The 14,697-nt window shown below is 41.3% G+C and overlaps 1 protein-coding gene across 8 annotated transcripts in view; it reads left to right on the forward strand.

Moving 5' to 3' along the window:
* Positions 1-14,697, forward strand: part of ap2a1 (adaptor related protein complex 2 subunit alpha 1) — a 63,632-nt gene that overhangs the window by 8,606 nt on the left and 40,329 nt on the right. For all 8 annotated transcript variants that reach the window (XR_009784653.1, XM_061748457.1, XM_061748458.1 and 5 more), the window contains 11 exons: positions 746-939; positions 1,034-1,163; positions 1,575-1,676; positions 9,001-9,260; positions 9,345-9,513; positions 9,698-9,835; positions 10,122-10,304; positions 10,381-10,478; positions 10,551-10,782; positions 12,502-12,690; positions 12,794-12,948. Coding sequence is in view for 7 of the 8 variants with exons in the window: in XM_061748457.1 (XP_061604441.1) it covers positions 746-939; positions 1,034-1,163; positions 1,575-1,676; positions 9,001-9,260; positions 9,345-9,513; positions 9,698-9,835; positions 10,122-10,304; positions 10,381-10,478; positions 10,551-10,782; positions 12,502-12,690; positions 12,794-12,948 (1,850 nt within the window). In the remaining variant the exon portion in view is untranslated. The remainder of the gene's footprint in view (positions 1-745; positions 940-1,033; positions 1,164-1,574; positions 1,677-9,000; positions 9,261-9,344; positions 9,514-9,697; positions 9,836-10,121; positions 10,305-10,380; positions 10,479-10,550; positions 10,783-12,501; positions 12,691-12,793; positions 12,949-14,697) is intronic.

Here is a 14,697-nt window from a genome sequence, read left to right on the forward strand (position 1 = left end):
AAATTTGCTATCGTGATGGGCCTAAACGCATATTGAGACAGCAAGAGCAATGGATAACACAAAAATATTGCACAAACAGTATCAAACATTAAAGAGTCACAGCTGTAAAAAAAAAAAAAAATCTGCAATATAGCAGGACCGTGAAGCAAGAACCACAATGTAGCGGAGGATTACTGTATCTGTATTCCGTGATAAGTTGCAGGGACTAATTTTTCCAGCGCTGGGACTCATTGTTTCTATGACGTGCATCACGGGACTCACATAGTTTCAAGTGTAAAATAGTCTGTTTTTTGCACTCTACTCTCACTAACCTCGTCATCATGTATCTTTTATATCTCCAAGCAGGAGTAGTTGTTTTGTCTGGTGCTTGTCTTGCAATACTCCCGATGTTTGGCTTTAGTAATAACTTTGGTTTGTTCTTAAAGTAAAGTATACATTTAAGATTGATTTATAAATAAGAAATAGACTTTAGTGTAAATCATTTATGTTCTGCAGTACATTCTGAGATTATCAAAAACAAACCTTGGAAAGTGAATTTTTTTCTGTCACGGAAATGGTTTACCATATGTCTTGATTGTTTTTGGCGTCACCTACTGTTCAATCTTCATAAAGCATCTTGGTTTGAGTTGAACAGTGCAGTACATTCAATATTCAGTGTAGGTTAGTTACTGTTATCCTATTGTAGAAAGATCTGTCTGGGCTACTGTGTTGCAATCGCGCTCTCAATAAATTACTCTTTTTCCAGGGCTACCTGTTCATCTCAGTTCTGGTCAACAGCAACAGCGAACTGATCCGTCTGATTAACAATGCCATCAAAAATGACTTGTCCAGCCGCAACCCCACTTTCATGTGCCTGGCACTTCACTGTATTGCCAACGTGGGCAGCCGTGAGATGGCTGAGGCATTTGCGAGTGAAATACCCCGCATCTTAGTTGCTGGGTGAGTATGACTTGCTTTAATTGTTGTCCATTTTGTCACTTAAACATACTTAAGGCTACACTTAACATGTTTGTAATGATAATGTCTGCCATAGTGATACAATGGACAGCGTGAAGCAATCAGCTGCCCTGTGTCTGCTGCGGCTCTATAAGACTTCTCCTGACTTAGTACTGATGGGGGAATGGACATCCCGTGTGGTGCACCTTCTAAATGACCAACATATGGTAAGAGCATTGTTGAAGCAACTAAACTCTTTTGATGATAGACTTTTACTTTTAAAGCTTTTATATCACATGCTATGTACGTATAAGCCATCAATACACATGCACACACACAATCAAGACGTGAGCTGATTGGGCTGCATATGAAAGAGTGCCCCAAGCGATTTCGATCTGTACTTTGCTATAGGGCACATTGGGAAAGCGATCTGGCCCCTGTCCAGTTAGCAGTCCCATTTTCCATATTTTTACAGATTTAGCGACTGCTCCTCCATTTTATTTAATTCCAAATGTCTAACTCACATCAGCAGTTGGTACCCATTTCATTTTTTTTTTGGCTGGAATCATTGCTTCTGTCATCTGCTGTGCTAAGATGTCAGTCATGAAAAAAAAAAAAAATTCTTTTTTTATTTGTAGGGTGTGGTGACAGCAGCCATTTCTCTTATCACCTGTTTGAGTCAGAAGAATCCAGATGAGTTTAAGACCTGTGTTTCCCTGGCCGTGTCACGACTCAGCAGGGTGAGTAATTAGCATTCACTGTGTATTTAGGGGGAAAACAATGAATCTGACCTTGATCATATGTGGATAAATGGCAGATATGGATTGAAGGTGTGCCTGTGACTGCAATTCCAGTGTTAGTATTCATAAATCCTGCCAAAGACTGCAACACCACTATTAAGATGGACATAAAGTACACTGCAACATTTTAGAAACCTTGCTAAGTCATTTGCAATGCAAACCCAAAGCCAATCATTTTGTGGTCACATAGCCTAAAGTCACAACTTGACTTCTCACACTCTTAGTTATGGTCAACCAGTCCATTGCATATTGGTGGTAACCACATTATCAAGAATTGTGGGCCTTTTTGTTCTGTTTGGCTGTTAGGTCAAGCAGAATGGAGGATCTGTATCCCTTTTATGCAGGAACAGTTTTACTGTGTGACAGTGGCGTTTTTAACCTGCCACTGTGGTTTCTTAGTATTATAATGGGTATTTATTGAGAATCAGAGTCGATCAGTCGAACAGAACAAGGTTTCTAGAGGGGAGTGAGAAAAGAAGACAACAAAAGACAAAGCACTAACTGTAAACAAGAGGAGGAAAGTAAATCATTATATTATTATTATATTATATATATAAATGTGGTGCATGAAAAGTAAGGGGATGAGTGTGTGTCCTGGGGGGCAGGCAGGGTGGAGGGCCAGGGAGGCTGGATCGGGAAACAGAAGAAGAAGCTATTTACAGTGAGTGGTGTAAGTGTGCAGAGTGAGTGATTAAGAGGCATGACTCCTGCAGGTCGTGCCCATATGGCCGGATAGCCACAGACAGAGAGGGCCGCCGCACGCAGCCCCGACCCCGGGAATCCCCCCACATTCCAGCCAGCACCCACTACCCGCCCCATTACAGCTTTCCCCGTTTCCCACAGCAGAGATGGGGATATGGTTGGGGAGTCGTTGAATTTCAAAAAATCGACCCATTCTTTCCTCACAAAAGAATCAAAGTCCGGGTTCTTCAGTAGGGATGTGTTAAAATGCCATGTTGGTGGGGGTCCCAGATTTGACTACATATTGAGGTTGAGAAAAATTGCTGCGTTGTCACTGATGATTGGAACTGTTTTGGAGGTAATTCTTGGAGCTGCCGAATTTTTTGAGAGAAAAAAATCTATTCTTGAGAAAGAGCGGTGCACCGACAAGAAAAATGTGTATTCTGTTTTTCTACGGTTTTTCAGCCTCCATATGTCAAGTCCAAAGCCGTCCATATACTGCTCTAATATATTGGCGCATTGTCGCTGATTGCTATTTTTGAGATTTGAGTGATCTATAAGAGGAATTAGCGTAAGGTTAAAGTCGCCTTCCATGATAACTGTAGAATTGGCTGACAAGTTAAGCAAGTGTGAAAAAAGGCTGGATCATCTTTATTAGGAGCGTATACACTGACAATTCTGTATAGTTTAAATATTGTAGCCTGTATAATTATTTACCGGCTTTCTGGTTCTGCTACTGTACTTTTATTGTAAAAAGTAGTTCTATGAACTAGTATTGAGACTCCTCTTTGTCTACCATTATAAAAGGCCAAGATAGCCTGAGTGAAATTAGTCAGAGGCATTTTGTTTTGTCTGTTTTAAATGTAGTGACATAATCCATAATCTTAATTCTCTTTGACTGCGATCAAATGCCAGTGACATTCCATGACACAAAAGTTAAGTGTGACATATAATGGGTGCGTGTATAGTAATTTTAAATAGATTGGGTACTATGTATTCTTTTTGTTTTTGTTTTTTTGACAGTTTTCAATAACTTTTTGGGTATTGTGACAAACGTTATTTAAGGAGGCTGATAAAGATGATATATTTATAGCAAAGCCAGGGTACATAGAAGGGTAGCAAATAAACAGAACATGAACAAACATTAGTGATAAGGGGATAATATGGTGTGTGGTAGTTTGTTGTGCACAAGGAGAGTTTTGTGCGACGTGTTTAGTTTGTGTAGAAACAAGCAGAGCAGGAAACTAGATAGGACTGAAAATTCATGCTGGTGGCATGCGTGATTCCGTTCTTTTGTTTTTCTAAGCCAAAATGGAAAGAGTGAAGCAAAATACAATGCGCTTTTGACAATTAACGATAACAGATCAGAAGAAGTACTTATCTTGAAGAGCCAGGGCGTGACGTTGGCATCACAAAACAGTTGGCCGTCAACGTGTATCTTGTGGACAACAAGCCACGCTCGTTTACCTTTCTCACGGTGGTTCTTCGTTATCAGATGTAAGATTTTACGCCTCTCATTGGTTTCCTTGGGGAACTGGTCGTTCATGCCAACCAATGTCCCTTTGAGCTCATGACCTTTTGATTTCGCAAACACTTTTTGTTGGAAGTGTTCAAACTTTGCAATGATTGGATGTGGTCGGCTTCCTGGAAGAGGGCCTCCCTATCTATGAAAACGGTGAAAGGTAATCTTGTCGACTGTATCTAGAGCGCGGACATCATGAACTTTTTAATCTGCGACTCAGGGTCTTCCGGTGTGTTTTCTGGACTGTCAAGGAAAATTAGATTGTCGCGCATGCTTCGTGATGGAATGTTCAGCGTAGTTTCTTTCATGATTTTATATCCCAGTCTGAGAGTTTGTAGTTCTGATGACGTTGACATCATGATTGATCGGAGTGCAGCATTATCTAATCGTAGCTCCTTGACCTGTTGCTGTGTAAACTCCAAGCTGTCTCTGAGTTCGGTGATCTCTTGACGAAGCAAGTAGAATGTAATTGACAATTTCTTGTCAATTTAGAGGAGGACACGAGTCTGTGTCTGTCGAATCAAGTAAATCCTCTGCCGAAGTAAAAAAATCTGCCTTTTTTCTCTTCAGTGGCTGCTCCGCGTGGGAGCTGGGATCCTCCATGACGGTCGAGTTGGCGTTGACATAGGTGCGAGAATATCAAATGGCTCTCTGTGAGTTACTGCTGTTAGCGAGGCTGGTGAAGGAAAAGAGAAAAGAACGAAGCAAAAATCCGCTGCTGAAAAAGGAAAAAGACTATGAAAAGACAAATTTTGTCTTGTAGTAGCTGCTTTTTCCAGGTCTATCCAAGAGGCGGCGTCCTGTTTTTTCGTCTCCGGAAATCACGCAATGTCTCGCATTGTCACAGCATGGTCCTTGTGGATTTGGACAAGATTTACTAAAGTTTTGCAATTGCAAAAACGGGCGCAACCGAGATTGCGTCTGCAAAACAGGCAAAATTGCCGCACAGTTCATTTTGTGGATTCTGGGAGGAGTGTATGCAAATAGATGATTATTGCAAGCACAATGTGACTCATCAAACCGGAGCTGAATTGGAATGGGTGATGTTGCATCTTTAAATACGGTATCTGAAAGGCAGATGCAAACTGGAGGCTGACATGGGAATGGATGTTGACTACCGTTCCCTTCCACTGCCACAGAGGTTGAGCCCGATGCCTCTCAATCCCGAGTGTTTAAAAAAAGTAAATAAATAAATAAAATCCCACCCCCACAGAGATTGATCCTAATCCCGAGCCAAATTTTTACAGAATCCCACTCTCATTCCCCCAGTCAATCCGTTTTTTTCCCTCCGTACAAAATTTTCCGTACGTCTGCCTTGGTCACCGTAATAAATTCTGGAATGATCAAGAAACAAAAGTAAATTAACAAAAGGCGTATTAATCCCTTAGTTTAGCATTGTTTAGCTCGATGCTGAGGGGAAATGTTCAAGTATTGATTTGATTAAAAATAAAACAAAATATAACTATCACGGTTCCATCATGGTTTCCACTCCCATCCATGCCCGGTGTCTTTGTTTTCCTAGTTCTTGCTCCCGATGACTTTCGCTCCCGATGACTTTCGCTCCCGCTCCTGCTCCATGCCTTGATTGATGGTGACATTCACTCCCGTCCCGTGGGAATCCCGCTTGACCCATGGGACCCGGTGGGAATCCTGAAAAATGTCAGCGTCTAGTGCAAACCGCCACACACAGCAGAAAGAAATGTTTAAATTTGGCCTTATGCAAATATAGTGTAGTGTGTACCCTTGACTTATGTGCTTCCACAATCTTTAGAGAAGAGCTGTCGCTTGGCTGTTTTTTACTGTGACGTACAAGCAAAGATTTTGAGATATGAGTGTTAGATGGTGGCAGCGAACTTCACAAAAAACAGCAATTTGGCAGCTAGTGTATTATACTATAAAGAGGCCCAGTGGTTACTTCAAGCTGTGTATAGCCACTCCCAGTTGTTTACTTTACTGTCAAACTAAACTAAACTGAGAATTAACATGTATTTAAAACAACCACATAACTTTGCCTTATTCGAAGGTTTTGCTAATTTCCCCATTGAGGGACTAATGAAAGTTATCTGATCATTGTTGTATTGTTATAACCCTTAATGCGACGGATATTTGAATAGAAACGGTGCAGCAACACATTGACAGACAATAAAACAATATTTGCAGGCATATATTCTTTATCCTGTGCGAAAAACGACAGCTGTTTAGTCAGCAATTGTGACAGTCTTCTTTGTTTCAGCCGTATGTAGTAGACCCTTTCCAAAAAATTTGAATATCATGGAAAAGTTCAGTTATTTCAATAATTCCATTCAAAAAGTTAAACTTTCATAGATTATAGATTCAGGGCTCACAATTTAAACAATTTCAAGTATTTATTTGTTTATTTTTACATAATTTGGGCATCCGGCTCATAAAACCCACAAAATCAGGAATTCAAAAAAATAGAATACTGTGAAGAAATCAGCCCAAATTTTGCAGGCCATAAATGTTTTGAACTTAGTGTCACACACTAAGCATCTGCACAGGTTTCTCCAGGTGTCATGAAATTGCTTCAACTTGGTTCAATTGTCTCAGTTGGGTTCATTATGGGGAAGACTGCAGACTTGACAACTGGCCAGAAGACCATATTTGATACCCTCCATAGGATGGGTAAACCACATAGGTTCTGAGCTAAGGAGGCTGCCTGTTCACAGTGCTGTGTCCTAGCATATCAATGGAAACTTGAGTGGAAGGACAAAATGTGGCAGGAGAATATGCACCAGCAAAAGACATGACCGTGGGCTTCAGCGGCTTATCAAACAGAAAAGATTCAAAAACCTAGCAGAGATCCAGAAAGAGTAGAATGAGGTGGGAGTCACAGCTTCAAAAACCACCACATTTTGACGCATCCGGGAGATGGGCTACAACTGTCTGGTTCCTCGTGTCAAGCCACTTCTGACCCTGAGCTAACGTAGGAAGCGTCTCAACTGGGCCATGGAGAAGAAGGACTGGAGTATTGGCGAATGGACCTAGGTCCTCTTTCCGATGAAATTAAAGTGCGCCGTTCAATCGGGAATCATGGTCCAAGGGTTTGGAGGAAGACTGGTGAAGAACAGAACCCAAGCTGCTTGAAATCCAGTGTGAAATATCCACAGTCTGTCATGATTTGGGGTGCAATGTCCAGTGCAGGTGTTGGTAAACTCTGCTTTCTTAAATCCAAGTTTACTGCAACAGTCTACCAGAATGTTTTAGAGGACTTGATGATTCCTTCTGCTGAGGATCTGTATGGAGATGCAGATTTCATCTTCCAGCAGGACCTGGCCCTTGCCCATACCCGCCAGAAGCACCAAAACGTGCTTTGATGCCCATGCCATCACAGTGTTTGACTGGCCAGCCAACTCGCCAGATCTAAACCCCATTGAGTTGATGGGGTATTAAGAAGAAAATGAGGGGCACCAGACCCAAAAACAAAGAACTGACAACAAGCATCAAGGAAATCTGGTCTTCCATAACTTCCAGGCATTGCGACGGCGCATCGAGGCACTGATTAAAGCAAAGGGATTCCCAACAAAGTATTGATTAACATATCGTTTTGAAAGTACAGCCATAAAATTCTAAGTTAATGATTATTTGCTAAAAACAATAGTTCATCAGTTTGAACATTAAATAGCGTATTTGTTGTGTTTTCAATTAAATATAGGTTAAACATGATTTGCAAATCATTGTATTGTGTTTTTATTTGTTTAACACAACGTCCCACCTTCACTGGAATTGGGGTTGTACTATTATAATAGTCCAACAAATGACAAGTCCAGTTTGATTATTTGAAAACTATCTATTGAACTGGCAACTTTTGACTTACGACTGACAAGTTTTAGTCTCCATACATATTTTTATTTATTTATTTTTTTAAGTTTAAAATGACTTACATTGACGACAATTCCTTGCCGTAGCGAGGCTACAGGTAGTTATTTCAAAAAATAAATAAATAAAACAATGTCGGCAGTGGGGAACAGACAACACGTCTGAGACAGACAACACGTAACGCGTAATGTCAGACTACAAGACAAATTTGCTCTTTCACGATTTCACTATGTCAGATTACTGCAATAAAATCCTGTATTGCGATACCACCACCTCCCGTTTTTTACGATCATTGGGCTTTACCTTGTCAACTCACATGCGACCGGATACACTCGTTACCGTGGCGACGACAACAAGCGTGTAGCGTGCCGACTTTGTATTATAAGGACAAAATGGGGAAAAACGTGTGTTGGTCGTCGCTGGTGCTCAGGACAGTAGAGGACGTTCGTTTAAGGCTTGCTGGAGGTATGTTCCCGTACTTTGAATACGATACTGCTCGCAAGCAGGCAACAAAACGTTATGTAGCCTAGCAAGCTTGTGGTACCACGAACGGTTGTACATTAACATGCCGCCATTCTGTCGAATCGTGCTCTAAAGTTTCTGTGTGGGTGAAGTAATTTAATTAAATATAAAGTAATTTAATTACAGTAAGTTAGCACCCATTATTTCTGTCGTGTAATGCTGGTTTGACCTGACTAATTAGAATACACGATCTGACGAGAGCAGTGATTTCCAACCTTTGTGGAGCCAAGGAACATATTTTACAATTGAAAAATCTCACAGAATTAATTGATCTCATAAGTCACGGCACCACTGTACAAAAAAAAAAAAGGCAAATTTTCAGTCAAATAAGCAAATATGTTTGACAACTTTTGGTTTATGCAGTTAAATGTTTGTTCAAATAATGTGTTTCAAATTGGGGGAACAGTGATTAACATCTGCCTCACAGTCGAACGTCTGGTTCAAATTTCAGTTTGGGCATTCTTGTGTGGAATTTGCATGTCCAGCTCAATCGCGACCCTACTGAGGACAAGTGGTATATAAAATAGATGGATCATTTAATGATGTTTTTGAAACAGTCTTGAGCATTATAATGTAACTGCACTGGCAATACAGAACAGTACTGTTCTTTTGCCATTGGCACATATACTGTATCTTGTGATGTATTTCTAACTTTTCCAGATGAAAAAAGCTTCTCACAGTTTTTGTCTTACTGTCCTTCAGATTGTGTCATCAGCTTCCACCGACCTGCAAGATTACACCTACTACTTTGTCCCAGCACCATGGCTCTCTTGTAAATTGCTGCGCCTGCTGCAGTGCTATCCTCCACCTGAAGATGGTGCTGTGAAGGGCCGTCTGGTGGAGTGTCTGGAAACCATACTCAACAAGGCACAGGAGCCACCTAAGTCAAAGAAAGTACAGCACTCTAATGCCAAGAATGCTATCCTCTTCGAGGCTATCTCCCTTATCATCCACTATGACAGGTGAGCAATCAGATCCTCCACTTGATGGCACAAGTTTTGAAACTATGTTGCTGAAATATTCCTAGCATATATTGTGTTCCACAGTGAGCCAAATCTGCTAGTGCGAGCCTGTAACCAGCTGGGTCAATTCCTGCAGCACCGAGAGACTAACCTGCGCTACTTGGCTCTGGAAAGCATGTGTACTCTGGCCAGCTCAGAGTTTTCTCATGAAGCAGTCAAAACACACATTGAGACTGTGATAAATGCGCTCAAGGTGATGGCTCACACACTTAATCAGTATACACCCTTTTTCAGTTTCCAACAATGCACAACAGGCCTTAAAAATAACACACTATAACTAACAGTATTAGGAAGTTCACTCATACTGATAAATGTATCTCCACCCTTTTTCCATCTTCCATTTTGTCGTCAATTGTTTTTTTTTGGTCTTTCTGCAGACTGAGCGGGATGTTAGTGTTCGACAGAGAGCAGCAGATCTGCTGTATGCCATGTGTGATCGCAGCAATGCCAAGCAAATTGTAGCTGAGATGCTCAGCTACCTTGAGACAGCTGACTACTCCATCAGAGAGGAGATGGTGTGTGAAACTGACAAAATAAGAATAATTTATAATAATTTTTTTTTAAATTAGTGACTAGGCAAATTTCAGTTGGTGAGGCATCAGATTTAATGTTGTTTTTTTAAAATTTGAAAGCACCATATATTTAAGTCTATCCATCCTGGACAACAATTTAATAGTTTCTAATGCATGGAGTGACTCAAATCTAATTTGTGTATGTCTACAACAAAATCTTACCGGTATTTGATTCAGACATTTTCTCAAAACAATCTTAGCTCTGACTGAGCTGTGTGTTGTCATTCAGGTGCTCAAAGTGGCTATCCTGGCCGAGAAGTATGCTGTCGATTACTCTTGGTACGTCGACACCATTCTCAACCTCATCCGCATAGCTGGCGATTATGTCAGTGAAGAGGTATGGTACCGTGTCATCCAGATCGTCATCAATCGTGATGATGTACAAGGATATGCTGCCAAGACAGTCTTTGAGGTACTACTACTTTGATAAACATTGTGAAGTAAAAAAAAAAAAAAAAGACAGAAAATGAAGTTACTGTTTCTTCCAGGCGTTGCAAGCCCCTGCCTGTCATGAGAACATGGTGAAGGTTGGAGGCTACATTCTTGGAGAGTTTGGTAACCTCATTGCAGGTGACCCCCGTTCTAGGTACGTGACTTTTTTTAGGCAGCAAAGTATTCAGTCGACGGGACAAAAAGTAACTTGTGTTCTGTTATTCAGCCCGCTAGTCCAGTTCAACCTTCTTCACTCCAAGTTCCATCTATGCTCTGTGCCGACTCGTGCCCTGCTACTGTCAGCCTACATCAAGTTCATCAACTTGTTCCCAGAGACCAAGACCACGATTCAGGAGGTTCTTCGCTGTGACAGCCAGATTCGCAACTCTGATGTAGAGCTACAGCAGCGTGCTGTGGAGTATTTGAAGCTCTCTTCTATTGCCAGCACCGATGTCTTGGTAATTTTGTCATTTTTTTATTTGATTGACTTTCGGAATTAGTTGAGCTACAGTTTAGGGGTAAAACAGATTCATTATGCTAAATGTCTGGCATTGTTTTCCAAATGGTCAATCATTAGCTGCCAGACATTTTATTATGTATACTTAACATTGCTAATACATCTTTAATTATCTGATCCTCTTCAAAACCACGTTGCACAATTTTTCTCGTGTTTCTGAAACCTTATCCTTTCGGTCACCACCCGAAACTCATGTCTGTATTTAAGGTGGGAACGTAAAGCCTTTTGCATCAACACTACCATGACAGACACATGTTCGAGTCTTCCATGGTCAAAGATACGTCAATTTCACCTGAGGTAGGGATTTGTGATGCACTGAAGTTTTGGCCGAAAATAGCCCTAAAGTGCATTTTTAGTTTCGGACCAAAATACTTTTTTCACCGAAATGAGACTACCGAAAAAACATGTCTCATGTCACATGTTGAGCACTGACGGCCCGTGTACGAGTGTGTACACATCAGAGTAAAGAATTATTTACTCTTAACTAAACAAAGCCCTGTAGAGCTTTGAATATTTTATTGAATTGACCGGTAGGTCACTTTATTACACACACCCTACACACATGGTTCAATAATGACATAGTGCCATAAAGCAACCATAAATGTGAAATAAGCATGAATGTTAAATAACATACATTCAACAAACTACTAGTAACATAAACACACATTAATAACAAAGATGAATGTATTTATTACTGTAATACTGTAATTTGCATGTCAGGATGAATCATGGGAACCGTGTAGCTTTTCCGTCGTCATGCTCGCGGCTTTTAGCCTAGATGGAAAGCCTCTCGTCGCTCAACCTTGCTGTTTTCTGCTGTTCAGGGGTTGAATGCCTGTTGCATGCAATTTACCGCTGCCCCAGCTACCTAGGAGGCATATTAGAATGAATGTTTACACCTTTTTCATAACCTAGGTGGCGGTGACATTGGAGTGAAAGTGTACAGCTTTTTTATAAACTCTGGATGGTGGCATACATTTATAAAATGTGAAAGCTTTTTTTTCATTTTCTCCTATACCTATGTATAATGCGCCCGATTGACTTTTTAAATTTTTAGGGGGGCGGGGGGAATGCGCATTATACATGAGAAATTATGATACTCATACTTTTTTCAAATCTGCTAAGTATATGTTAAGTGTTTGGGTAAACTCCCATGCACCAGCCTGGACTAGGTATTGACTTGGTCCAGTGTTCCACAACCAGGACGAGTACTACTTTGTTTCTCCTGTATCTGAGGTTCAATTAATGGCCAGACCATCCAGTACTCAGGAATAGATTTCCCCACAGAGGCTGAGGGCTGTGACCCCCTTCAGTTAGAATACATGCACCCTTTCCCTTCTTAAAAGGGGGACCAACACCCCGGTCTCTCAATACAGAGGTATGTTCCCGGACTTCCATGTCAAAAGATGTTAACCATCCCATAACATCCAGAGCTTTCAGATGTTCTGTTCGAATCTTATACAGTATACCCCCAGGGCCTTGCCACTGACGAGAATCTCTTCTGACTGGTATAGCGGTGAACACAGTTACAAATTATACTTGTACCCCCAAAGTAGTAGCTGTCTTGTTTAATTCAGTTGTGCTTGTATTGGTCCACTGACTATTGTATCTACAGTCGTTCAGTTCGATATAGTAGTAATTTTGTTTTTGTTTTTGTTAGGCCACTGTTCTGGAGGAGATGCCTCCTTTCCCTGAGAGGGAGTCTTCAATCTTGGCTAAGCTGAAGAAGAAGAAGGGGCCTGGTGCAGTTTCAGTGACGGACCTGGAGGACAGCAAACGGGAGGGCGGGGAGTTGAATGGAGGCGGCGAACGGGGCCCAGACACATCAGCCATGGCTACCTCCAATGCTGTAAGTACAGTGGACTCTTCTGTTCAGCCAGCGTTTGTGCATTAGCAGTCAAACAATAAGTTTAATCATATTGGTCTCATGCATGTGTATTTTTTTCTGCCAGTCCACCCCATCACCATCAGCAGACCTACTTGGGATTCGATCTGGACCTCCTGTTGGCGCCGCTCCAACTAGTGCTGGCAGCCTGTTGGTGGATGTGTTCTCTGAAGCAGGGCCCGCTGCACCCTCTGCTGTAGTGAATGATGAAGGCTTCCTAAGGTAAAGGTCATCCGAAAGAGCAGATGTCAATAAATTTGTCCCTGTTAGCCAAAGTCCAGTTGGAGCTGCTTCAGAGCCCCTTAATTGCTTTATTTTTTTAATAGAATTGCGGAGCAAATTTCAACGTGAAAAGATAAATCTTCTCTAGTCTGCTATTTCCTCCCTGTGTGTTGACATGTCCTTAAGTAACAAGGTTACAGATGGTAGATGACTTTGTATTGGTGTATTTTATTTTCCTGTTATTTTCTGACCAAGGATGGAACACAAATAACCTTTTGAAAAATACCTAATTTTCTCTGCCCACTCAAAATTTCTGACTGGCTTAGAATTGTTATTCGGCAGAATTCTAGCTATGATGTTGCGATTAAAAACGAGGTGTCGTTGTTACATCAGGTTTTAAATGTAAATTTAATGAAGACAGTTGTAACCTTGTTGCTGAAGGAATTTAAAAGGCACATTAAAACTGCAGCTCACATACTAGGCAAGGAAAGATAAGTTTTGGACCAACGAAATGATAAGACTGTTGTCAATGTGATTGGTTTTGGTGTTTGTTGTATGTCTGCGTTAAGACTGCTTTTCAACATGTTATGTATTGTCTGTTGGTTGAGACACTGTTGTTATACTCTTTATATTTGTCTTATGGACCTGCCAACCTGGAGGAAAGTGGGTTTTGAAATTTTAGAGCTGTTGCAGTCTCCCCTCATCACAATCAAATGTTAAAACAGGGTTGCTACCCAAGTATTCAAAAGTATGGAATATCCATCCATCCATTTTCCACACCGCTTATCCTCACTAGGGTCACGGGTATGCTGGAGCCTATCCCAGCTAAAAGCTGGCAGGAGGCGGGGTATACCCTGGACTGGTCGCCAACCAATCGCAGGGCACATATAAACAAACAACCATTCGCATACCTATGGACAATTTAGACTCTTTAGTTAACCTACCATGCCTCTTTTTGGGATGTGGGTGGAAACCGGAGCAGTATAGAATATCCATCCATTTTCTGACCCGCTTCTCCTCACTAGGGTTGCGGGCGTGCTGGAGCCTATCCCAGCTATCATCGGGCAGGAGGCGGGGTACACCCTGAACTGGTTGCGAGGCAATCGCAGAGCACATACAAACAAACAACCATTCACACTCACATTCACACCTACGGGCAATTTAGAGTCTCCAATTCATGCATGTTTTTGGGATGTGGGAGGAAACCGGAGTGCCCGGAGAAAACCCACGCAGGCACGGGGAGAACATGCAAACTCCACACAGGCGGGGCCGGGGATTGAACCCCGGTCCTCAGAACTGTGAGGCTGACGCTCAAACCAGTCGGCCACTGTGCCACCCAGTATAGAATATGATTTCATTAATTTCCAGGTCGGGAAAAGTATGGAAAATGGAAACTATTGAATGGAAAAATGTTTCCAAGACTGTTATAACAACTCTATTTTCTAAAACAAACAATTATATTTAAAAATATATAGATTGATCCATGTTTGTTTTTTTCGACGTTTCGAAGCACATTTACCTTTGTCTGAGAGCACACAGTATTATACCATGGTCTTGGCGAATACTTTAATTCTGATTGTTTCAGAAAATTCCATCGGTGTAGATTATCAGACGATAATGTACACCCTTCCCCAAGTAATTCCTGTCAAACCGTCATTACATTATTCCAATTTAATGCACAGTACGCTTTAGCCGTTCGATTATACAAGCAAACATACCTGACAGTCAGATTTTCTAATAAGTAAAAGT

Source organism: Phyllopteryx taeniolatus, chromosome 16 (genome assembly GCF_024500385.1).
Source record: "Phyllopteryx taeniolatus isolate TA_2022b chromosome 16, UOR_Ptae_1.2, whole genome shotgun sequence".
NCBI lineage: Eukaryota > Metazoa > Chordata > Actinopteri > Syngnathiformes > Syngnathidae > Phyllopteryx > Phyllopteryx taeniolatus.